The sequence below is a fragment of the Plectropomus leopardus genome, chromosome 8, assembly GCF_008729295.1.
Source record: "Plectropomus leopardus isolate mb chromosome 8, YSFRI_Pleo_2.0, whole genome shotgun sequence".
Lineage (NCBI taxonomy): Eukaryota > Metazoa > Chordata > Actinopteri > Perciformes > Serranidae > Plectropomus > Plectropomus leopardus.
In genome coordinates this window covers 16,122,220-16,148,039 of record NC_056470.1, presented here as the reverse complement: position 1 = coordinate 16,148,039, position 25,820 = coordinate 16,122,220, and the positions used below count along the sequence as shown (strand labels likewise).

At 40.9% G+C, this 25,820-nt stretch overlaps 1 protein-coding gene and 1 long non-coding RNA gene across 2 annotated transcripts; one reads left to right on the top strand and one right to left on the bottom strand.

Annotated features, from left to right (window-relative positions):
- The first annotated feature begins 1,106 nt into the window (after positions 1-1,106).
- slc6a17 (solute carrier family 6 member 17) lies at positions 1,107-25,820 on the top strand. Its single transcript, XM_042491460.1, has 12 exons — positions 1,107-1,390; positions 6,571-6,985; positions 11,472-11,629; positions 14,083-14,209; positions 16,061-16,242; positions 17,008-17,118; positions 18,242-18,483; positions 18,605-18,797; positions 19,808-20,000; positions 20,090-20,249; positions 21,335-21,497; positions 21,649-25,820. Exons 2-12 carry the CDS (start codon positions 6,685-6,687, stop codon positions 22,009-22,011), a joined length of 2,193 nt encoding a protein of 730 aa, XP_042347394.1. The 5' UTR covers positions 1,107-1,390; positions 6,571-6,684; the 3' UTR covers positions 22,012-25,820.
- LOC121946735 lies at positions 10,522-16,186 on the bottom strand. Its single transcript, XR_006106037.1, has 2 exons — positions 16,102-16,186; positions 10,522-11,237 (listed from the first exon to the last, which is right to left on the bottom strand). It is a non-coding gene; the product is annotated as an uncharacterized LOC121946735 (long non-coding RNA).

The window sequence follows — 25,820 nt, the reverse complement described above, 5'->3', positions numbered from 1 at the left end:
ACTATGTCACGGTAGCGTAATGATGAACTGGTCGGTCTATACGGTTTATCTTATCAAAGGCGGGCCAAGTCATCGCCTTGCAAGTCACAAGTAAGTTTCAAATCTTTCCACTGAAATCCCAAGTCAAGACAGGCAGGTGAGCCAAGTCCTGAGTCCCAACGTTTGCGTTTCCAGTCCTAAACAAGTCATAATGTGTTCTTCATCAAATGTAATGCCACTTAAATAACAGTTATAATATATACAATTTCCAAAAATCAGAAATGCTTTTTAAAATGTGTACTTATTTTTGAAAACAAGTTTGTTAGAGGTTGTTGTGTCTCTGTCTGTAAATTTTGACTGGTAGTCCATTCTTGTTGACTAATGTGTCATTTTTGGAGGCAAACGGAATAAGCTTTGGCTTCATTTGTTTCCACTGGAGCTTAGTAATGTAAAGTTAATTTATGCTGGTTTCCTCTTGCAACTTGATTGGAAGTGGTTGGATTGGATCAGTTAAAGTGGATCTAGGGAATTAAGCGTTGACTTTAAATAACATATTATATTTTTTAACCTTTGGACTTGGGGGAAGGTTTGAAGTATTGTCAGGTCCAAAGGTTCAAGTCGGGGTGAAATTTTGAGTAAGTGGTGTTGAATTCCAAGTCAAGTTGCAGGTCTTTTTTGATTTTGTGAAGTCGAGACTAAAGTCATCAAATTTGTGACTCAAGTCTGACTCAAGTTCAAGTCATGTAACATGAGTCCACACCTCTGTTTCTTGTGGTAGACTACTATTTGTGCAAATCTTATTATTTAAAAATAATAACAAAAACAACAACAACGACAATAACAGTCATTTAGTCATTAGGGCTGCAGGAAATGAATTATGACCATTAAAAAAAAACACAGTTTAAACTAGCAGCCTATTTGATCACTTCGTCTGATGTACCTTATTGCAGGCTACCTGTGTGATGCTCTTATTATCTTCCTGGGAACACTGCAGATGTTTTTTTTAGATCCACTGCTGACGTGCGCACGAGCGGGTGAGTCAAACCTGCGTCAGACTTCGTCGTGACTTGCCATAGTAATTTCTCCATACTATGGGGAGCTCATTTATCCCACAACACAGCCAACAAGCACGTGGAAACCAGAGGTGCGGTGCCAGCAGGTATTTTACAGAGCTGCAGAACGATAAAGCCTATTGCCTGTTAAAGTTATTATAGCGACCAAACTTGTGGCAGGCGCTGAGCTCCTGCGTCAGACTTTACGCACCATGAGCTCCTGTGTGACTGGAGGCTGATTTCGCATCTCTTTGCGCGCAGAGATGTTGTATACGGAGGCTGAATGAAGACACCGTGTACTCACTTTGGACTTGTCACGCTGACTCTGACGCTGCAACCCGATCTGCACGCGACATTAGGTAAGAATAACGCTTTTGCTGCCATTTTCACAGTTTGATCAATTTAGATGTGTTCCTCTCTTAGTGACGAGTAAACCGTGTTGTCGCGAGTCGCTCGAACAACCAGCGATAGTACCCCTCTCCATGAAAAAAAGACACCCTAAAATTACTTGATAGAGACAAACGTCAGCTTTCACCTCCTCACCTCACAGATGGTGGTTTCGCCGCAGCATTGACGGTGAGCGTCGCTCATTAATCCTCCGCGATTGACGACGCCGCGCCATGTGTGTCCAGATTTGTCTCGAATATGACGAATTTTGCGGGGCTGCTGAACACCTGCTGAATTTTATGGGTGTTGTTTGCATCCCCGCATTGCTATAATTATGTGATTCATTTGACCTTGACCGCATCAGAGGTTATATACAGTCAGCCCTCAAGCTGTGGTTTATGGGCCTGTCTGTGTCTTAAGGATGCCTCAACATGGCCATGCAGGTGCTGTTTCGCACCTGTCAGAATCACTGCGTTGTTCAGGATCAAATCACAATTTAGGGGGAAAGTAAATCATCATGACTGTGTAGCATCTGTGCAAACCTTATATTTTACAATGACACACTTCTCTGTCTGTGATGGCTGCCTGATTGATACTGCAATAGATCCCACAACAGAGCATCACCTCCAGCTTTGCCACAATCCATCCTCCTGCCACAGCAGCTCCATGTTATTTGCAGCAGACCCTCTGGGGATATCATGTCTGTCCATTTGAGATGGCAAGAGGAGAGATAGGCGACCACTGATGCTGCAGGGATGGGATTTCAGTTTTGCAGGAAGAGTCATTGCTTAGCAACCAGGCAAGATAAAAGTGGAGCGGATCTCTGTTGGAGAAACAGAGAACCTGTGCAGCTGTTATATCATCAACACCAAACTGTCTGCAGAGAATTGGGAAATATATACTTATAGGGGCATGCAGCAGAAGCCCTCTAGAGGCTTCTGCACATGTTGGTATCACCTCTCCAATTTCTTTAAAAGGTAAATACACTCTCTGCTGCACCTTTTTCTTTGTATTAATTTTCCCTTGGTTGCGAAACACTCCTCACTTTATACATTTTATTCACTGCAAAACAAAAAATGCTCTAGCCGCTCATCATCAGATGGAGGAGGTTGATTACTGAGTCATAATCTGTAACACTGTCTTGCACTGTATGTACATGAAGTCCTGCTGGCTCTGTAACGTGCCATCTGTGTCAGCACACACTGTAGAACTCTGAAAGTGACTGCTTTATTCCAACATTGAAAACTTCCACTGATAATAAAGCCAGAGAGAGAAGCTCTCTCTCTCTCTCTCTCTCTCTCTCTCTCTCTCTCTCTGTGTGTGTGTGTGTGTGTGTGTGTGTGTGTGATGGACGACCCTCATCTTTACCCAGAAGTAGTAAGTGGGGCAGTTTGTTACTAACTTTACCAACATTTCCATTCATGAGAAAAGTAGGGCAAAACACTGTGTGGACAGTCTGTCAGAGCTCCACTACACACCTTCAAATCCAAAAAAACTCTTCAGCTCGGCCAGAAAATGTTTGCAAACACACACGTCATTGCTTCACACTTCATTCAGCGAGAGTTCGATGGTGACTCAGTATTGTGTATCTGTAGACTGCTGTGCGAAAGTGCACTACTGTTCTGGGATCAGTGTGGAGCTCTCCGCCTCAGAGCTGCTGCATGTCGTGACTGCAGGGGCTCGTCGCCACTCTTGAGGAATGTGATGTGCGTGCTGCTGGCGCGGCCTCTGGGTGGGCTTCGAGTCCAGCCGGCTGGCAACCGTTTTTCAGAAGTCTCTGTGAATAAAAGCTCGGCGCCGATTTCAGTCAACTGCATCTGTTTTCAGATCAGAGGCCTTGTCCTCAGATCAAACACCTCTGGTTTCTATTCTGTGCTCTGGAGCTGTCGGAGTGAAAAGTCAGATCTCGTTCATAACTCACGATTAAACCCAAAATCTATCTTGAAAGTGTGGTCTCTGTTAATTCATGCTTGTGGAGCAGCTTTTGACGTTTAACCAGGATTGTCTGCATCATTTACCATAAATGCTAACTGTCTCACACTGTTTTCATGTTGTTTTTAAACACTAGTCTCACAGGGTCAATAGTCTTGTTATGTTGAGTGTTTCATGCTTGCAGCCACAAATTTCCATTTCAGTTTTAAAGGATTAGGTCCCCAGTGTTTATAGTTTTCCCACAGTGTTTTATGCAGATGTGGGTGGGCCACATCGACCGCAACATCAACCACTTGCTGCGGCATCATAAAAGAGCTGAGGTGATTTAAATTTAAGGAGAATCCCTGTGATTTTATACATCAAAGTCTGTTTACAGGCTACTTGGGGAGTGCCACTACATAATGTAACTTTTGTGGCTTTTCTATGTAATCTACATGGACATCAACTAAGGATAATACCATATTACAAATTACATTTCTTAAATTAAATTACATTCAATATGTAAATTAATAAAAAAAAACTGCATCACCATCAACCGGATATTTACTTTCATCTTCCAAGTTTTTTATCTGCAGTCAACTGGGCAACTTGTGTATCAAAAATTATGTAGACTTTCCCAGTTGTTGTCCGGATCTGGGAGGGTATTCACTTGGATTTTCGCAGTTGGGAATTCATTTTTCCTTTTATTCTGACACCACATGAATTCGGGGTAAATTAGCCATATCTTTGACTGAACTGTCACTGGTTGAGTTATGTTGTGGGTAATGTAGGCTCCAGATTTTACAAAGAAGAAAAATGCATGGAACAAGAAGGCTGATATTTCTGATTCTGCTTCATCATTCTGCTTTGAAACTTTTTAAAAATCCAAATCAACATGCCCTCTGTTGGGCCTGTTATCTACTTACCAAAGTGATCACAAGACAGGATGTTTGCTGGCTTACTGCCTCTGCCAAAACAATAACCATAAAATCCTCATTTTTGCAGGAGAATCTGAGCTTCTATAATTTCTGATACAGTAGCTCTTACACTTCATCAACACAAGTTTTCCTCGGGGGAGGAACTTCACACGGGATTGTAGGATTATTAGTGGATTATATTTGCAAAGGGCCTCTAAAAATGTGACACATACCAGGAAACTAACTTTGGACGCTGAAGTCTTTGACACCTTTATCACAGCTTCTGAAATCTTTAAAAAACCTGCACAGACAAAGTTGTGGGATGAGAAAAAAATACAGACACTAATAACTGATGGCACTGCTGGTTAGAGGCTTTAGATTCATTGCAGTGTATTCTCCTGAGAGCTGCAGCAGGCTGCTCGCTGCAGTTCATGCTATTCACATGACTCAACTTTAGTATAATGGGCTCTACTGTGAGTTCACTGTAATTCAATATTTGTCTCATTCAGCATAATGAAGTGGATTACTAAAATACCTCACTTATGGCTCCGGAGTGCTGTAATTTTACTACCATTTTAAAACACTCTTGGGCAAAATAGGAATCGTGGTTGCTTATAGCAACATGAATTTTGCATTGATTACAGTCTATCTGTTTTGTTTCAGGGTCCGATTCACAATTGATGTTGTTCTAATAATATTACTGTTGTTATTATAAACACACCCATAAGGTTTTGCAACTGAATTCAATTTGCCATTTTTTGGGGATCTGATTGCAATTGTCCATGTGGCAAAGGAGAAAATCCTTTTGTGGCAAGAACAGAATAGGAAGAACAATGGCAGAGAGAAAAAGTAAACAGGGTAACACTTTATTTGGATCGTCTGTCCACGGATAGTTTATAGAGTGTAACATTTTAACTGTGTATTAGCTCAGATGCAACAATTCAACTGTTTTTCTTTTCTGTAGATGTTTGACAGATTATCTGTTGAGTCTGTTTGACAATTCATGAACATACCTACAATTTCTCAGATAATTTGGTTAGACAAGCGAATAATTCAAGTTCAACTAAATTATTTTATGAACAGGCTTTGAATTGTCACATAAATATCGAAAGATAAAGTTTAACAGTTGAATTGTTGAATCTCAACTAATGAGCCATTGTTATGTTAGAAATACTATATAAACTATATGTAGGCAGAGTATCCAAACACATTACAGTAAAATGTAAACCCAGATAATGAGCTCCAGGTCCAGGCCGATGAGAGGGATTCCTCAAAAATTCTGGCAGTCTGGAAAGTCTGGGCATAACAGCTTCAGCTTCAGTTGCCACCAGTTTTCTGAAGATGCTAATAATTTCATTGTAAAAGCCTGTGGCTATTGGCACCGATGTTTGTGAATTGATCTTTTCTTTAAATAAGGCTCATTTGCATTGAAAGTGGGTCAATTTTTCACAAAATGTGTGCATATTACTCATTTTCAATAATTAAATACATTGAATAATATACTAATTTGTCATATTTGTGCAGATCTAGCAACTGTGAAAGGCAAGCAGTCTTTTTGTGAGTTTGACCCTCCCTTTACCAATTAGCAAAAGCAGTGCACATGATTCTGAGCGAAGACGGTCACAAGTCCCGTCCCTGAGGGGTTTTACTGTGATGTTGTGTAGAAAGCTGGAGCCAACTATTGTTTTAGTTATCGATTAATATAATTATTTTCTTGATTAATTGCTTGGTCTAGTATCATTGCAGTTTCTCGAATTCCAAGTTGACGCATTAATATTTCTTGTTTTGTACAACCAGCAGTTCAAAACCCCAAAATGCTTTTTGTTTAATATCATGGAAAAGTTTGAAAGTCAGTTTTTTTTTACTAAAAACTGACAAAGAAATAATCAGTTGTCAAAATTAATTGTTGTAAACCATAAGTTAAAAAAAATAAAAAAAAGTAAATTTAAAATTTCAAAATTAAGGGTATATTATGTTGTATTTTTTAAAAACACAACAACAAAAAACAATGTATACTCAGAAATATTCCCTCTCAATTTGTGTTAAAGTGTGTGACAGGGTATAGACTCTGCCCTTCTTTTCCGTTTACAGGACGTTTATGGGGCGTGTACCCCCACAGCACTTTGGTGAGGTCAGGGCTTTAATGGTAGTCACCAGGTACCCTAAGCCCCAGGCACCGATTGTCTTTTACTTTTACTTTCGCTGGTGAGCATGTTTATAGACAGTAACCAATAATCTTGTATAGTATCCTTTTAAGCTGTGTGACATCACATTTTCCGAAAGCATCTACATTTCCTGTCTGTCTCCACTATTTCTCTTCACAGATTGAAGAAAAAAGCACAACTTTATTTCCTTGCTTCGTCCTGATCTCCCTCCAATCAGTCACCTCCTCCTTGTCTCCTCCACCTTCAGTCTGAAGGAGGTCTGGTGTTGCAGCCATGCCAAAGAACACCAAGGTGACTCAGCGAGAACACAGCAATGAGCCGGTCACGGAGTCAGTGGCCGACCTGCTGTCCCTGGAGCACCCCATGGACTATAAGAGCAGTCAGATGAGTATGGGTCTGAGTCCTGGCTCTACAGCTCCAGTAAGAGCCCTGATACCATCCCCTGACCCAGACGCCGAGGACGGCCGACCGGCCTGGAACAACAAGCTGGAATACATCCTGGCCCAGGTGGGCTTCTCTGTGGGCCTGGGTAACGTCTGGAGGTTCCCCTACCTGTGCCAGAAGAACGGTGGAGGTAAGGTGGAAGGACATCTTGTGTAAATGTAAAAACACTTCCTGTGTTTGGAAGTCGGTTCATAATTGAGACACCCGTGGTGAGCATGTCTCCCCTTAGGGTGCTGAGTAATCGTTAACAAAGATCTTGTGCTGAGTCAATGCTTTTAATGATGGGAATTTTTTTTTGATAGTGTAAAATCCTCAATGAAATAAGTGGCCAGATGGGATTAGTTAACTTATTAGCATGTAACAATGTTGAGTTTATCCTTTTGTTTGAGCATGACATTTGCATTTGTCCAGGTAGTCGATCTGTGTCTGGCAACTGTTTGCTGTGACATGATTTGATTGAGAATGCCCACTTGTCTCTGTCATTGGCATGAAATTTACTGCTGAATTGTCCCATAAAACCTTAATTTGCATCGCATTACAGAATGAAATACTGTAGCGATTTCACAGATTGAGCTCTTATTTCCTCCATCAGTTCAATTCAGTAAGACTGTTCTGTATTTTGTGTCTGTTGTTGTATCTGACAAACAAACACACCACACTAACCCAACTGCTCTTACCAGTATGTAAACATTTCATCCAAGGACAAACCAGTGTGGTGACGGTTTCAGCACATAGACTCTATAAAAATTACTACAAACGCCACTGTGTCACCTACCACTGGTTTGTGGACTCCTGTTTTTCTTTTTCTTTTTCTTTTTTAATTTACCCCCATTCAGCTGTCATGAATGTTGAAATTAGTAATACAGAACAAAAACTTTTTTTGTACCAGGCTGTTAATATGTTTAATTCCACTGTAAAATTGGACATTTTAACATGTTGGTCTAAGGGGATTTTGTCTGTTTGGGAGCCAGCCTCAAGTGGCCATTTAAGTAACAGTTTTTGGATTCCACGTTGGCTTAATTTTGGCTTAAGTTCGCTGCTTGTTTTAGCTACATAAGTGTTGCGCTTGTCCAAAGTATCTGCTACAAAATAATGTAAGTATTAAATGTAAAGTACCTGTGGTTTATAGAAAGTTACAATGGGAGCATTATTTCTGGTGACTGAGCTGTCTTATTGAAGGTGTGTATTTTTGAAGAAACAGGATTTTGGATTAATGGGTGTTTGTTTTTTCTGGAAAAAGCAACTGTTAGAGAAATGGACTTCTGGTCAAATGGGCAGTACCCAGCTGGGTTTTCCCTTGTTTTCAGTCTTTGCACTATGCTAAGCTCATTGGTGACTGGCTGTAGCTTCATATTTTCTGTATAGTGACAGTCAATACCACAAGAGCGGTATCAGTCCTATCATCTTATTCTGAACAAGAATGAAAATTACGATTATTTTCCCAAATTCAAAGTATTCCTTTAAGACTAGGGAGTGAGTCAGTATCAGCTGTATATTGACAGCTTTTTGACTGACTGCTTTTTTTTTTTTTTTCTTTTTTGTGTATTGATTGAGATGTCATCATGACTTCTGCTAGTTTTCATATCATAGCCCGTGCTGCTCCTTACTCATCATTCTCATTTGAAAGTGCTGCTCAGTTTCCCTGATGACAGGGCCGCAGCCTTCTCGTCTCTGATGAATTGCATCCTGTCAACCAGTTAGCCAACTAATTATGCAAGTCAGAGGGGCAGCCTCTTAAACATTTCACCGACTTTGTGAACTTGTGCCGTCAGCAAGTACAAGATGTGATAATTTCTCCTCAGGAAGATGAGGTAGCGCTCAGGGGGTTGTGAGATTGTCCTGGTTGGTCTTTATTTGCTGTTCTTGCAGGTTTCTCAGCCTTATCTCTTCAGTGTTATGATTTACTTGTTTTATGGTAAGATGAGAGGGCGGTGATGACTAAGATGGAGAAAGTGGAAGAGTAAATACTGATTTCCTGGGCTTTCAGACATTGTTGGTTCTGCCTTGTGTGGGAGGTGTGTGTAAAGAGGGTATTTGAAATGCATGATATAACAAGGCTGAGTCATTTTAATCAGTGTGTACAGTAATGAGTGTGTATCCCCCACTGGATTTTCACTCAGTGGGAGGTGCTGCATTGTCTTGTCTGGGTTTGTTCCAGAGGTAGAGGACAAAATGTCTCAGTCTCCTGTCCACCCTTGTCCATTATATCCCCTTTTTCTGTCTGTCTTTGCCTCTCTCACTGTTTCTAGTCAGGTGAAGGATAGTGTCAATGTGTTTCATAAAATAAACTTAAAGAAACTAACAACAACCAATCCCGAAAAAGCTCCTTTGACCCATGCAACCACAGAAGTCATTTGTTACTGCTCTCTGATATGACCCACGAGTGTTTCTTACATTAACATATCCACTTACAAGGTTTCGTGTATCTTATAAATTTCACATACAACAGTTTATGCCCAAAGCACTGTTCATATGATATCTAATGAATTAGCACCTTACCTTATATTCTTAAACTATGTAGGTTAGGTTTAGTTAAATTATATAGGTTAGGGTTCGGAAAAGAAACATGGTCACAATGTACCTTAAAATAAGTTAAAGTTCAGCTGGTTTCACAAAGGTTTCAGGTTGTGTTTGACCCATCCACCACTCTAACCTTCCTCCTTTCCTGGAAAAATAATTGAACAACTCAAACGAAGATGAGGTTCTAGATTCTTAGATATTCTTTATAAAGCTGTGAAATAATGGAAGAATTAAGACAGGAGGCACAAAAGGAGAGAGAGCTTATCCTCTGAGGACCCTAAATGTGCTCATTAAAAGGTCGGAAATTCACTGAAACCATGAGGATTTAGCCTCTGAGGAGCATTCATTATTTGCAGAAATGTCACCGAAATCTGGCCATTTTATATTCCAGAGGATCGTTGTGCCAGAGACTTAATAGACTTTTCTTTATTCGATGCTGACCCTCGCAAAAAAGGATTATCATGAACTAAGCTACATTTACAAACAGGGCTGAGCACAACAGGGAAAATGAGTCAAACATTCAATCAGTCTTAAATAGTCTCTAGCTGCTGCACTGTTGGCGATCACAGACCTTAATGTGCCAATCATTAAGATCTGTCAGTCAGCAAAGGCAGAAAAATCTGTTTGAGGGAATTACATAAGAAACAAAGTCAGTGAATCCAACAGCAAGAAGCAAATTTGTCCATACTGGGATCTCCCCTAGACAGTAACAACCTGCCCTTGCATATTAAGCAAAGCCAAGCAAAAGCAATTTTTAAAACAAATGTTAAGGAGGACTTGTGGGGAGGGTTGATCCGTCACCTTTGAGGGAGGTAATTTGAACCATAGACGTGGAGTTGCAAGGAGGATCAGTAGGTTTATGGTGTAATTTGTTTGCTTGCAATGTTATGTATGTTTTTATGTATTCTTTACTGTTTACATCGAGGGCCACTTTGGAAATAAACGTTCTTAGTAACGCTTGCGAGTGCTGTGCTGGGATTGTTTATGTCAAGAAACTCATGGGTGGTGTTGTGCTGTAAAATTCCAAATACAAATCAAATAAAATAAAATCTAATCAAGCGCAGCCAAAAAACAGGGAATCAAACTCGAGGAAAAGGCTGAAGAGCATGAACACACAACGGCAGCAACAACACACTGGCAACTGAATATGGGAAACACTGGGCTTTAAATACACAAGGGCTGATTACTAACTACACACAGGTGAAAGAAGGCACAGGTGAACCATATGAGATAATCAACACAAGTGGGAAAACTCAGGAAGTAAAAATAACACTAAACACAAGAGGAACACATTTCAAAATAAAACAGGAACTGCCATAAATACTGCATTCAAGAACATATTTTTAACCACAGAAAATCAGAGTCAGAGAAAAGGGTAATGTGTATTTAAAATTACCAGAATCATCCTCTGGTTTACCATGTATTGATCTCCTCACCACCAACTCGTTTTGATTTCCTCTGTTGTGTGCATCTGCTGCTCAGAATAGACATCAAAGATCAGTGAAAGCAGGCAGTAGCAGCACAACAGTCACTTCTGACGGTCCAGATAATAATACTACTGTGCAACACGACACTGTGTCCCTGTCTTTGTTTCCTCTGTTTGCTGCTGTAGCTCTAATAGCCACTCACGACGTGATCAGTGTTTTTGATCGAGTCAAACGTCATTTGTTTTTAGACTGGAGACAGGCTGCTCCGCCCTGCTGTCCGTCAGCGAGAGCTCGTCCTCTCTGGCTGCGTATGGTTTTGTCACCATGGAGCCCCTTCATGTCCTGACGTAAGCTGGATAGGCTCGATGTGACTTGTTGTCTTACAGTGCCTGCTGCTCTTCTTTTCATTGTTCCCTCTGCAAAAAAAGGTTATATCTGTGGAAGAGAGGGGAATGGAAACAGTGAAATTAGATAAGTGGAGAATAATAAAAGAGACTCCAAAAATAGAACCTGTCAGAGAGAATTTAACAATGTCCTTCCTGCTGTGTTACAATGAGCTTTTGTCCTTCACTACACATGGATTTAACACATTCAGATAACTGAAGCAGCTGCACACACGACAGTAATGCCTCCTTCCTCTGTCTCTGCTCTGTCTCTCCTCTGTCTCAGGTGCATACCTGGTGCCCTATTTTATTCTCCTCCTGCTCATCGGCATCCCTCTGTTCTTCCTGGAGCTGGCAGTGGGGCAGAGGATCAGGCGTGGCAGCATCGGGGTGTGGAACTACGTCTACCCACAGCTGGGGGGCATCGGGGTTTCCAGTCTGATGGTAAGTGCCAAGATGAGCCCACTAACCAGTTAACTCATCATACTGGTGACACTTAACGACATGGCATAATAGAGTTGCCGAAGTAGGACGGGGTGCTTATTTTGTAACAGTTTTTCTTCATTATTTATTTCCTATTAAAATATTTTCTTTTAACAATGTCCCCATTTTTTAACTGGTTAACCCTTTGAAACCTGAATTAATTGGCTTGATTTCTTTAAGAAGAAAACATGGAAAGAAGTAAATGAGCAACTTAACAAGAAATTAACCTAATATTAGGAAGAAAATAGTGTCTGTGTGCCAGCCTGCAGGAGCAAGGCTGAGTCATTAATGACCTACTAATATTTGATGTCTTATTATTAGTGGAAAGACCCATGACACGTTTTTCCTAGACAGCCATTGAAACTGCATAACAATAAATGGAGCTACAATTTCAGAAGATTTCCACAAACCAATTAAGCATTAATAAATGATTGATTCACCTACAATAAACCTATTGGTGAAAAAGTATGTTCTCTCTTTTTAAAAAGTGACATAAAACAGTAACATTTTACCGTAATAGTTGTACATACGATTACAGCAGGCTTTGAAGAAATGTGTATTTAAAATAGTTAAAGGAGAACATTTATGCTCATTTTCAGGTTCATACTTGCATTTTGAACTAGAACATGTTTACATGTTTTAATGTTTCATAAAAACTTTTATTTTCCTAGTACTGTCTGTACTGGAACACCTGTACTCACTGTCTGTCTGAGCTGTCTGTCTTCTTTTAGCACCTAGGTCTTAAAACCCCCTCCTGACAAAACCCAGTCTGCTTTAATTGGTCAGTGTTTAAATATTTTTTTTTTATCCTGATTCAAGTTAACAGAGTGTTAAACTAGAAGTTAGCCACTCAGCTGTGCTTATCTGCCGAAAGTCTGCGAGTCTGTGTGCTTGCTCTATGAGCCCCAAAATGGGTACTTTTATAGTGCAGAAATCAAGCCACCAATGCTGTATCCAGTTGTCTTTATACATCCAAGGTCACTCCACTCTCATTGCAGCTGGGGAACAACTGCACCGGAGAATAGCAGCTCTTTCTACCGTGAAAAATCATCAATAGAAGCTTCTAAACACAACTGGACATTTTCCAGAAGGAATATAATCCAAAATTGGGAAGAAATTAGCATCAGCAACAAACAAATACATGTTTCAATGTTTCAGTGATGTTAGCATGTAGCTACATGTAGCAGTAAACACTTGCTGTAGTGTGCCTGGAGCAGATGACCATATAAAGAGATCTGTGTCTTGTCTTGAAAGTAAGAAAAAAGAACAGTCTATGTTCAGAGTGGTCTGGAGCCTGAGGTTTTTGCTCACACACATTATATGCATTTACTTCATGATGTGAAACTTTGGCCATGTTGAATATGGATTAGTAGACTATAGACTGTTTATGTAACTCGCTGTGAGCTGTAAATTCACCACCTCTTCACCTTAAGATGTGGTCTCTCTCTCCTTCTGTGCTGCTGCCTGCATGTCCACAGCTGCAAAGAGTAGTGTGAAAGTCAAGAGCACTCACTCCGCAGCAAAATCTTGGGACCAAAACAGGCATACTACATTTTAAAAATGACTGCTCAACTTGAAGCAATCTCAGTCGACTGAGGATTCAAAGACTCCATGGAGCAAGATGGATGCAAAGAGCGGTGAGCTTCCACTATTCATATTCATTATACTATCATTAGTAATTAGTATCAGTATTTATATATATATATATATATATATGTATATGACAGAAAGGAAGGAAAAGCATAATATGTCCCCTTTAAACACCAACTCCATGCAACTGGATTGATGTTGTATCCAAACTAGTAATTTTCTCACTTTGACTCCTCGGCTCAGAGTTGGACATGTTATGTGCGGAGACAACAAACGTGCTGTCGAGCTCACTCTCCTGGTCTCCCCCCTGCCTGCTCGTATTACTTCCTCTTGATGTTTTACAGAAAGCAGAATGCAAACACCAGTGCAGATCACTGTCATAATCTGCCCTCATCATCTGCAGGAGAAGTGACCTATCAAGCACCCGTCCCATTAACGTCATCAGCCTAAAACAGTCGGTCAGTGATCCACTGCGTCAGTCTTTCTGTTTGTCAGCCCCTCCAATAGTGATTTCATCAATCAAGTGCAAAAGAGGGGAGGGAGCGGCCTGGCCTGGGGCAGTGAGGCGTGTGGCAGCCTGGATATGGCAGAGGGAGATTCAGCAGCTATAAATACCTTCTCATAGAGGACCCCAGCCTTTGCTGCTGAGAGCAAACAGCTTAATAATTTATCCACACTCCAACTTAAGCTGTGTGCTCAGCGTCTGTGCCCTGACTCAAGAAGAGGTGTTCACCTCTACAAACTGCATGCTTGTCCCCTGTGCTGTTTGTAGTGATTATTTTTAGGAGTGATAAGTGTTGCTGTTTTCTCTGTTTCCCCTTCAGGTTTGCGGTTTTGTGGGCCTCTACTATAATGTGATTATCGGCTGGAGCATCTTCTATTTCTTCCAGTCTTTCCAGTATCCACTGCCTTGGGCTGAATGCCCCATCCAGAGAAATGGAACCCAAGCCAGTGAGTGCACAACACAGCTGCAGCTGTATCAGAGATGTGCAGACAAAAGCCAAGTGCCCATAAACTGTAGAAGAAAAATGAATACTGCAGAGTCCTGCACAATAATTCCTTTTTTAGCAGAGGATCTCAGCAGATGCAGACACACAGGCTACTCAGTGCTGCACAGGGTTGTGCTTAAAGCTGCAGAACATGTCTTTGCATCGAAACAGCTTGCCCTGCTATGGCTCTGCAGTCATGCAGCAGTGTCTTTGCAGGCTAACAGAAAAGTGTCTGTGCTGTCTCCATAGTCAAAGCAGCTCTGTTGGCGAGGCCTGTCAGACAGTATGACCCGGCCAGCAGTGTCAGTAGTACCTCGAATGGCTGTCAGCTGGTAGCCTGTGGTGGAGGCGCATGCAGGTTCTGGCAGAGTAAAGGGCATCAGCTTATATTAACATTAGAGGGCAGGATGTCAGCTCTGCTTATGGTTATGAATGCAGCAAGTTGCTGTGGAGCGTGCAGAGGTAGTAGTACAGTACAGTACAGTACATCCTCTCAAATACAGTCATGAAGTGCTTGTTCTTTACTTAATTTTTTTTCTTCTTTATACTGTTTAACTTTATTCTCCACTTTATTTATCTGACAGCTACAGGCAATTGCTACATTGTGGCTTAAAATGACACTGGAGTTTTTGACCAGAAGCTCTATGGCACATCATTTAAATAAGTGCATCCTTATTTTGCTTTAGACAAGCATGACGTGATACACGATCCTGCTGATGGTTTTCACTCTATTCCACTGAACGACAGGTGACTATCATGCACCAAGAAACACAGCAATGCAGGGCAGAAGAAGACTGCACGTCAGTCCTAAACATGGATGTAAACAATTATTCAAGAAACTGGCTTTGTAGATGTTTTATGAAAAAGGGAATGCATTTGACACTGAATGTAAACAGACATTTTGTTTGTTTTCAAGAAAACTCCAAAGGGCACCTTTAAGATTTTACATTCAAACCTATAAACAAAAATTAGACAGTAATTTATTTCATTCATTTGAGTCTGACAATGCAGTGAGGTGATTTCTCACCGAACTCTTCTCCAATACGAAATTCCATTATTTTAAGAGTGTCAGATATAAATGAGTGTCTGTATCTTAACATTAGAAAGACAATAGTGCTGAAACAAAAAAAAAGACACTGAAATGCTCTGATTTTAGAAACGTTTTAAAGCAAGTTGACTTGTTTCACACAAAAAATAATGCATTCACTTGAGAAAAAAAACAACTGCTATTTTTCTATTTCTATTATTTCTTTTAATTAAGAAAATAAAGAGCAGACTTTGTTTTCTGTGGTAACTTTTCTCATTATTTTGAGATAATACTCTCATTAATTAAAAAAAAAGGTAGAATTTTTACCTCAAGTGAATCTGAGTCAATTGGTCTTTTAAAAAGTTGTTCGGATGGAGGATTTCGCAGTGTTTTGTGTTTGAAAAGAAACAACATTAAGATAATGCTTGCACATGGATGCATTAGTCATCTGAAACCAATGAATACAGTATTTTATAGGGAACCTTTCTGCATGATGTTTATCTTACTTTTAGCATTTTCATCAGTACATTTTGCTGCTCATACACCTGAATTTTTAGTTAAGTTTGATTATGTACTTTGGTGTGGTTACTTTTACGAAGCAAAATATACTCAATACTTCTTCCATCACTGGCTATTTACAAATACATTTATCTGGCTGATAAAATTTAAGAAATACCTCAACTTTCCTGTTAACACTTTGAACTAAATTGGATGTACATCATTCATTTTGTGTATGTGCAGACTCCACTGTTTATTCCATGTCCCTCCCTTTCCTTTCTGTTGTAGTTGTGGAGCCGGAGTGTGAGAAGAGCTCGGCCACCACTTACTTCTGGTACCGTCAGACTCTCAACATCACCAGCTCCATCGACGACACCGGCGGCCTGAACTGGAAGATGACCCTGTCCCTGCTGGTGGCCTGGATCTTGGTCTGCCTCGCTGTCATCAAGGGCATCCAGTCCTCTGGGAAGGTATGGGGTCTCCGTGACTTTACAGCAGGGGTCGAGCCTGCAAATTGTAGCGATTACCATAGACGCCATATAAAGATGTACACAGTAAATCATTTTAACAAAAGCTTTTAGAACTCTGTTTGTAATCCATGATTCCTCCATATCACTGAGTGTTTTATTCACTTTGCTAATGCTCCTCAGTCAAAGGTGAGATGCTAAAGCCTCTCATCAGCAGTAGTCTATTTTTGGATCTCATCTATATTATGAAAGAGAGACACATGCAACATTAATAAGCTTAAACTGAACCAAGCAAAGGCCGGTTCAGGATGCAGATGGAAAATGCTTCGGTTGGCAACAACTGCAAAAACATCCTGTAATCTCGATCCAGAGAGTGACTCATGCGCCACAGCGCGACATCCAGCCCACATTTTCAATAGGAAAATACACGGATCGCCAAGGTCTGACACGGTTTTTTAAACACTAAACGTAGTAATCCAATTATCATCGTCAGTACTGCAATGATTCCCCGAAATGCTGTAGGAAGGATTTTTGACTCATCTCTCAAAACCTCAAGAAGTCCTCTCCACATTTGGTAAGATTTCACAGATTGAGTGCCAAGCAAACACAAAGCAGTTTTGGGAAGTACTCCTTGTGTGTTTGCATGTCTGTGTGTATGTGTGTGTATGGTTGCAGTTTCCTTCATGTGTGAGGCCTCAGAAAAGCGTGTCCATGGCAACACTCTGTAATAGACTTGACTCATTTTCTCTCTCTCTCTCTCTCTCTAAGGTGATGTACTTCAGCTCTCTCTTCCCGTATGTGGTGCTCTTCTGTTTCCTGGTGCGAGGTTTGATGCTGAAGGGAGCGGTGGACGGTATCGCTCACATGTTCACCCCAAAGGTGAGAAAGAAAAACGAAAGCTAAGTAATTATAAAACCAGGTGATGTCAACAGGATTTAGGAGATTTTCGTTTGCCAGACAGATACATATGTAACATATGTGGCACTTTGTCTATGCAAGCCGCTCAGCCATGGTTGATGGTTTTAGCTGATTTACCACCAAGGCCACTCCAACAAAAATGTCATTAACATTCACATGATGCCATGAGTTGGGTTGAAGTCTCCCTCTAGTGGTGAATATAGATAATTACAAAGAAAAATGGAACCTGCGTGGCATCATTTCAAACTGTGAAAAAAATTGCAGTTACCATATTATTTGCCATCTTTGACATGAATATGAATTATTTTGTAAACATCGAATGTCAGTTCAGTATACTGTAACAGGTGTGCTGAGCACAGGTAATATTGCATTATGAGTTCTTAAAAGAGCTGTATACACATTCAGAGCATTAATGTAGCAGAAAACAAGATATGGTGGAGTATAGCGCCCTGAAAGTCACACTTGTGTTTTGTAATCTGAGCTTCTCTGTGGCTATTGTGGTTGACATGTCAGTCAATGTGAGTCCCAGTGTGAGTGTCCCATTGGCTAGCTAATCTCCACTGCCCTGGGACATGTATAGCTGCAGCCACATGTCATTTGTAACATACACGACACGCCTTCTACCACAACAAGCCAAACTCACTAACACGATGGTTAGTTGAACTTTTCTACAGTACCACTTGGAGTCACTAAACATGAGGCCAAATGTAACAAAAACTTTATCCATTTACTTCATTCTCGTGAAGATGTGACTTATCTTATACTCTAATTATAAGATTAACTGCCTCTCTTTTAACTTTCTTTAAGGACCCCCGTGCACTGCATTTCATACAGCAGCTACCACTGATACGTGATAACCATGTTGAGAGCCATGTGCAGACAATCGGGGCTCAGACTGAAATAAAGAAAACCTTTGAATGTCATATATAGCACATTAAATTAAAGAAAAAGACCATCTAAGATACATTGTTAAACACATGTTGCACGGCCACATACACATATACACTGAACTTTTAAAATTCTGTTACCAACGTTTCCAAAGGCACCAAATAAAATGAATCATTTTTCTCTTTCTTCTCTCCAGCTGGAGAAGATGTTGGAGCCACAGGTGTGGAGAGAAGCAGCCACGCAGGTTTTCTTCGCTCTCGGTCTGGGCTTTGGAGGCGTCATCGCTTTCTCCAGCTATAACAAGAGAGACAACAACTGCCACTTTGATGCAGCACTGGTCTCCATCATCAACTTTGTCACCTCTATCCTGGCCACTTTAGTTGTTTTTGCTGTTCTGGGGTTCAAGGCCAACGTCATGAACGAGAAGTGTGTTGTCGAGTGAGTGTGTCGTACTGTAATCGATGCCTGCGGACCATTATCTGTTGGGCAGCTGTTTTTCCTGCAACCTTTACTCACTAACACGTCCTTCCTCTCCACATGTACTATTTTACATGTGCAGGAATGCAGAGAAGATTCTAGGCTACCTGAACACAGGTGTGCTGAGCAAAGAACTCATCCCTCCTCACATCAACTTCTCCCACCTGTCCGCCCAGGACTACGCAGAGATGTACGGCGTCATTAAGACAGTGAAGGAGGACAGCTTCAGCCAGCTGGGCCTGGATGCCTGTGTGCTCGAGGATGAACTCAACAAGGTCAGAGGAGGAGAATTTACAAGCTGGAATGTGGAAAAATACAATTGTTCTGAGTATTTCTGAATAATCAGAAGTGTGTTAAGCCATCAAAAGTTGTCCTTATATATAAAAAATAACACAGGAGTTAGTTAAAAAACACCATGATGTGTAGCAAAGAAGAATTTCCTCTAGAGCGGCCATAATTAGCCAATCAGTGTGACAATGGATTACTTGTTTGGGTCATTTTTCAAGCAAAAATGTAAAAATGTGGTGATTTTCTTTTTCATATGAGATAGTAAATGAAATGCCTTTGGTCAGATAAGACAAGCAACAATCACTTCGGACTCTAAGAAATTATAATGACCATGTTTTACTCTTTTTTTTAATTTTATTTTATATAGTAAACAATTGATTAATTGAAAAAAATGGCAGACAAATCGATAATGAATCGTTAGTTGCAGCCAGATTCCTCTATCATGTCTCTTGTTTTTTGCATAGCAGGAGTATTATTGCACCTATAGAATTACCATAGGCAATATACACAATATTTTGTGTAGTTTGAAAAGAAGCTGTCATCACCATCCAGTGATTATTTAAAAGTTACAGGAATATTGCCATGCCATATTATTATAGCACTTCCAAAGAGCTTTACAAAAATAAAAAAAAATTTAGACAGTGAAAAAATAAATTGCGACAAAATGAGTTATACAGGAGAGAAAGGTTTTAGGAATTGACGAACAGATAAAAATGAGTTTTGGCCATCCACATTTATAAATGTGATTTATGTGATTTAAAAGGGGATAATTCATACTTTTTTTATTGTCCTGTTATGTTGGTGATGAATTTTAAGGATAATCTCATTTAAAGTGTCTCTGGATGAGCACATCGCCTTAAATGGCTGCACTTAAATTAATGGCCCTAGAAATGGAAGTAAAGTGGGTGATTTTCTATTCAGAATCACTCATTTGCATTCAGCACATTGTCCATTATTGGCCACCTTTGACCTCCACCTCCCTCTGTCTGTCCTCCAGGCGGTTCAGGGCACTGGCCTGGCATTTATCGCCTTCACAGAGGCCATGACACATTTCCCTGCCAGTCCCTTCTGGTCAGTCATGTTCTTCTTCATGCTGATCAACTTGGGTCTGGGCAGCATGATCGGCACCATGACCGGCATCACCACGCCAATACTGGATGCTTTCAAGATCCGCAAAGAAATACTATGTGGTGAGGTGATGTCTCCGCTCTCAAATCTCTTGGTGAAATTAAAGTATATGTGATTCTCACTGGCTGTTTTGTTCCTCTCCGTCTCTTAGTGGCTTGCTGTATCATCGCCTTCCTCTTAGGCTTGCTGTTTGTTCAGCGCTCAGGGAACTATTTTGTCACCATGTTTGATGACTATTCAGCTGGTTTGCCTCTCACTGTGGTGGTGATCCTGGAGAACGTTTCTGTCGCTTGGATCTACGGCACTAAGAGGTAACTCAACCAGATAAAAATCTAAATGATTTTAACCATTGTAGCAGCTCAGATGATGATGAATCTAATGATATCAGCCTCGGCTATACTCTGAGTTTCAATTAACAAATGTTGCATGCCAAAACATTAAACTAAGATGGTAAACAGAGGGAACATTTTCTGCAAAACATCAGCATGTTAACTTCGTCAGTGTGAGCATGTTAGCATTCCCACATTAGCTTTTGACTCAACACATCACTGTGCCTTAGTACAGCAACACAGAGACACTAACATGGTTGTAGACACTCAGTCTTGTCCAAAATCACCTCTTTTTACTATATATGGTGCATGATCCTGAATGCAAATGTATGCTCTATATAGTTCTCTCAAAATTGAAACAACTGAACAAATTAGTCATGTCCCTGGCATGTGCACCTATCCCACTCACAGTTCAATGCCTCACATTTCATAGATGTGAAAATTACTCACCTGCGAGTGATGATGCAAAATGATGATTCATAGGAGTCCAAAATCTCAATTTACTGCTCACTATTGAATGTCTGTTATCCAAAGAGTAGCAAGTGAGTGAGCGGACACAATCAGGACAGATAACAACAAACAACAGAGCTTTTTCACAGCAGACATTCAGCACAGGTGTAATTAATAACTGTAACGATGGGTGGAGTCCTGGGCTGTTTTCAGCCTCAACAAATGGTAGCAAAACATTTATTTAAACAGAAATGAACTTATACGCAGTCACACTGCCCTTTAATACATGGGGGTTTCATTAAATTCAGTTAAATTCAAAGGGGTTATATTGGAAGGGAAATATACATTTATTGCCGAAGGAAGCGTGACATAAAAACAAAAATTAAACAATAAGTACACATCTACTAGAATTTAGTTTGTATACGCATTGCTCCAGATTAGGTAACGCCTCTGACACACAAAAAACAAGAGCAAACGTACCCATTGCAAGCTGTTTTTAGGGAATATGTTGTTAAAACCATGGCAAAACGATGCTCATCGTTTTCAGATTAAACTTGTCCCAGAACTATGGTACTGTGCTTGCTCATTTGCCAACACTCTCTCTCACCTCCTCGCAGGTTCATGCAGGACCTGGAGGACATGCTTGGTTTCAGGCCGTACTCCTTCTATTACTACATGTGGAGGTACGTGTCACCAGCTGTCCTAGTGGTGCTCATCATCGCCACCGTCATCGAGATGGCCGTCAGTCCTGCAGGATACAATGCCTGGGTGGAGGCTGAGGTCAGTGCTGCTGTTGTTTATCTTAAGAAAGAAAGAAATAAAGAACCACTAAACTTGCATAATTATTCCATTATTGTCCTTCTCCTCTCTGCCCCCTTTTGTATACCCATTTTTTCTTCATCCTCTCCTTTCTGAACGCTTTGTTTTCCAGGGTGCAGAGAGTTTCCACAGCTACCCTCCCTGGGCGTTAGCCATGGCCTACTCCCTCATTGTGCTGGCCATGCTACCTTTACCCCTCGTCTTCATCGCCCGCCACTTCAACCTGATCTCAGACGGCTCTAACAAGCTGTCAGTATCCTACCGCAAAGGCATGATGAAGGACATCTCCAACCTGGAGGAGCAGGACGAGCAGCGCTTTATCCTCAGCAAGAACCCCAGCGAGGCTCCTTCCCCCATGCCCGCTCACCGGGCTTACCTGGGGCCCGGCGGCACCCAGGAAATGACCAACACCAACTACGGCACCAGCACCAAGACAGGCTACCAGAACATCGGCTCGCCCGAGTCTGAGCTATGATCCACTGAGCTCATAGATCCTCCCGTCTACTAAACTCCAGAAGACAGAGGAAGAAGGGGAGGAACAGAGGAAGTTAAGAGGGAGAGAAAATCCACTGCCGGTTGTTGCAGCGTTCATCACACCTTAACCCACAGAGCCGAGTCCCTCTATCCCCCATTTTCTGCCCCTGTGCTCCTCACGAACAGTTCTTCCCTTCTTTCCCACCGTAGGATCCATGCTGCCTGCTGTAACAAAGGGATCATCGGAATGTGAGTCCCAACTAAGGTGACGATTTTTCCATCTGTCAACATTTTACAGGAAACTCAGACAGGTCCACTGAGGATTTAGATACAGGCTGTTTCATTATAAGCTCTGGTTGAGGTTAAGGTGTGTGCAACGCTAACATGCTTTACTGAACCCTGTGTTCACTAGTTTGGAGAAGGTTATTTCTGAGACAGCTGGATGTTCCTAGATCTATGAGATCATCTCATTCTGGTTGTAGAGGTTTGTTACTTGTGGGGACAGGATGGAAGGAGACTCAGATTAAAAAAAAAAACAACATATTTTCATGATTTGTATCATTGTTTGAGAAAATTTCTCACCTAGACAACAAAATGATTAGAAATGAATCCATACCAGTATGTAACTAGTTATTCTGATAAACAGTGTTACAAGCACACAAACACATCTTTATCGTGCCTATCATGCATCAGCAATAATAACCAGTCAAAGTCGTAAAACTGTGGTTCTCCTTCTATCCCTCCTTTCCCCACTAATGTAGAATACTGTACATATGTGTCGTGCAATCGTCTGAGATGTCACCGTAAATTGCATATATACACTTGCAGTAGTGCAAAAACGAGGGGAAACTTTCTCCACCTCTTCATTTCTTCTCCACCGAAGCACAGACGCCCGTCACCGTTTTAGAGCATCTCTGAGCCTTAACACAGAGCAGCACTTTTTCTTTTAAACAACCTTTCTCCTGACAAACGAGGCTCTGGAGCCAGCGGCACTGCAAACGTCGTCTCTGTGCTGTTCCAGTCGCAGCTGGTCCAGACAAAGCTTTCCATTTGAATCAATCATTTTAATCAAGCGTTTCCATTTTAATCAGCGCCTTAGAAGGACAGAGGTGGCAGTGCACCAGCACAGATAAGCAGAGCGGCTTCATGCTCATCTGTGTGTGTGTGTTAGGCAGGAACTGGAAAATTTGACTATTGTCTCTGTGTTTGTGCAGATGTGCATGTGTGTGCACGCGTCCGTGTTGTCGTCTGCCGCTGAATGAGAGCTCTTGGTGACCCTGGCTCTTTAAAAATAGAGCTGCATACACAGGGGAAGCCGTGGTAACGCACCATAGATACAGATCCTCTTGAAATGTGGAGGAGGAAGATGAGAGTGGACACCTTGCTTTGTCTGCTCCACCTGCACAGCTGTTTGTGCAGCAATACACAGAGGAGACATTTTACTGTACAAGAATATTTCTCTAATGTTCACTGCCATGCCGCGCCGAGGATTTATCATACGTCATCTCTGAGAGGAAGATGTTTGGGTTTAATTGTTGTACATTCCTTAAAATTGTGACCACGACGGACATCATTTCATAAGCACTACAATTTACACTTTGATGTCTTTTTGTGAACTGAGGTGTGAAAACTTAAAGCCTTTATTTTATGTATTATCTGTATGACAATGTATGTTTAGGGGTGTAATGTGGAAAACGTGCAGTGATATTAATGTTTGGAATAAGTGGTAATACTGCAGATTCACCACTGGATGTCTCTGCCGGCCAGCGGAGGAGCCTCTCTGTCTAATGGCCCCTCCCTGAGACATCACCAATACTTGAGACTGAACAGATGTAGTGTGAAGCACAGTTAGTCACATTGTTTGGTGCCTGAACAGCATCTCTGTTGTCTGTTTGCCTTATGCTTTTGTCAGTTGGTTTTCTCGATCACGTGGTGCGTCTGTGTAGAGTTTGGACCAACGTCTCGTCTCATTCACTTGAGCACTTTAATTAGGTAGAGACCCTGGAGTTGTTTAAGTACAGACTTGACAAAATCTTTGTCATTAATCTCAAGAATGCCGTCACAGAATGTGTATTGGTTAGCAATATTTATATAGAGAGAGATCGAGGGCTCAGATGCACAAAAAACACAAATTTGTTACAGGCCTCTTTGACAAAAACATCTGGTTTCTTGGTGTTAAAATTTGAGCATTTTAACCAATTATAATCTTTCATATTAGTACGTTAAAAGCATGCTGATGTGGTTTTTTTATTACATCAGTGCTGATTGATGCTTCCAAGCCATTAGCTGGCACTGCCAGGTCCTTCCTATATTATGTTATGTAAGTGCTGACCCATGCCTACGCTGTTGTCATATGTGGTCATGTGACGTCTTTCATGGCTCTTACATCTGCTCAGGTTTCAGGCTGCAGTTCTCAGTACTAAGTAGTGCCTAGAGTAGCTGTGATATATTGCTTGGTATATTTTTGTATGAAGTAATGAATTATTTAATTCCTGACTAGTCTGCCACAAAACATCTTAATATGATCTACTTTCCCTCGCGTGTTTCATAGATTTGTATGTTCTGTAAGATTCTGTTTTCATTAGCACTGGGTATTATTTAGATATAATGATACCAGTACCAATACCAGTACCCTTAAAGTGGAACCGATATCAATTCAGTCAGTAGAGACTCAGTCTGAGCTAAATGAATGTTTACATGTGAACATCAGTTTGAGAAATGTGAATATTCTTTTGGCAGTTAGACCCCAACATGATGTCATATATTTAAGGAAGGTGGTGAACATGATTGATTGATAAAGATAGTGGCAAACTTTGGTTAACTGGAAGAGCGAACTCCCACTGATCAGTCAACTGCAGGAAGTGGAGGGAATGAGAAAGAGAAAGAATTGTGAATGAATGAAGCATTTAGAAAGTCTGAACTTATGCTGAATACTGAATACAAAAACAATAGAAAACCAAAGGGATCTTTTCATACTGATGTCCACATAAATTACAGTTCCAGACTAACATGTATACACGTCACAGTCAGATTACGACCAGAATACTCATTAAAACTGTGCAAAACTACTGTGATAAAATGCACAAGAAACCAGATCTTTTTGGCCGATGGGCTTGTGACACAAACGGCGCATATTTCAGGTGAAAGCGCTCACCTGTAATCACCTGCAGCTTTGTATGAGAGTTAAAGCACATTATGGAAGCACAGGAAAGTGAGCACAAAGGAGTTTGATGTCTTGGTGAGTAAGCACCAGTCAATGAGATAAAAATAGAGCCAGTGTGGGTGAACTGGATGATGAAACTTGTAGATTATGTTAGTTATGGTCTGATTTCTGCATCCTCTGAGGGATCACTGGAGGAGAAGTCTGCACACTGAAATGCCAGCCCTGTCTGCTAGAAGTTACTGTTATATACAACTGCAGAAACATAATGCTAAGCAAATTAATTAAGTGTTAATGTGAAAGGCACAAAAATGTTAATAGTGAACATAGCAAACTGTTCACTGATAATTTATTTCACTTGTTTTCCACATAAATAGGCAATCTTGCAAAAAGTATCTACTCTGTGACTATGCCTCTGTGCTGTGTTTTTGGATTGTCAATACGCCCCTTTCTTGTGAACATAATATTTCAGAAATGCCTTTAGGAAATTTAATCAAATTTGGCAAAAACATCAGGTAGACTCAGACGTACTGATTAAATTTTGGTGGTCAAAGGTCAAGGTACCTGTGATCTCATCTGTTCTCCTTCTACAAGAACAACCTTGAGGGAATTTCCTCAAATTTGGCACAAACGTCCACTTGGATTCAAGA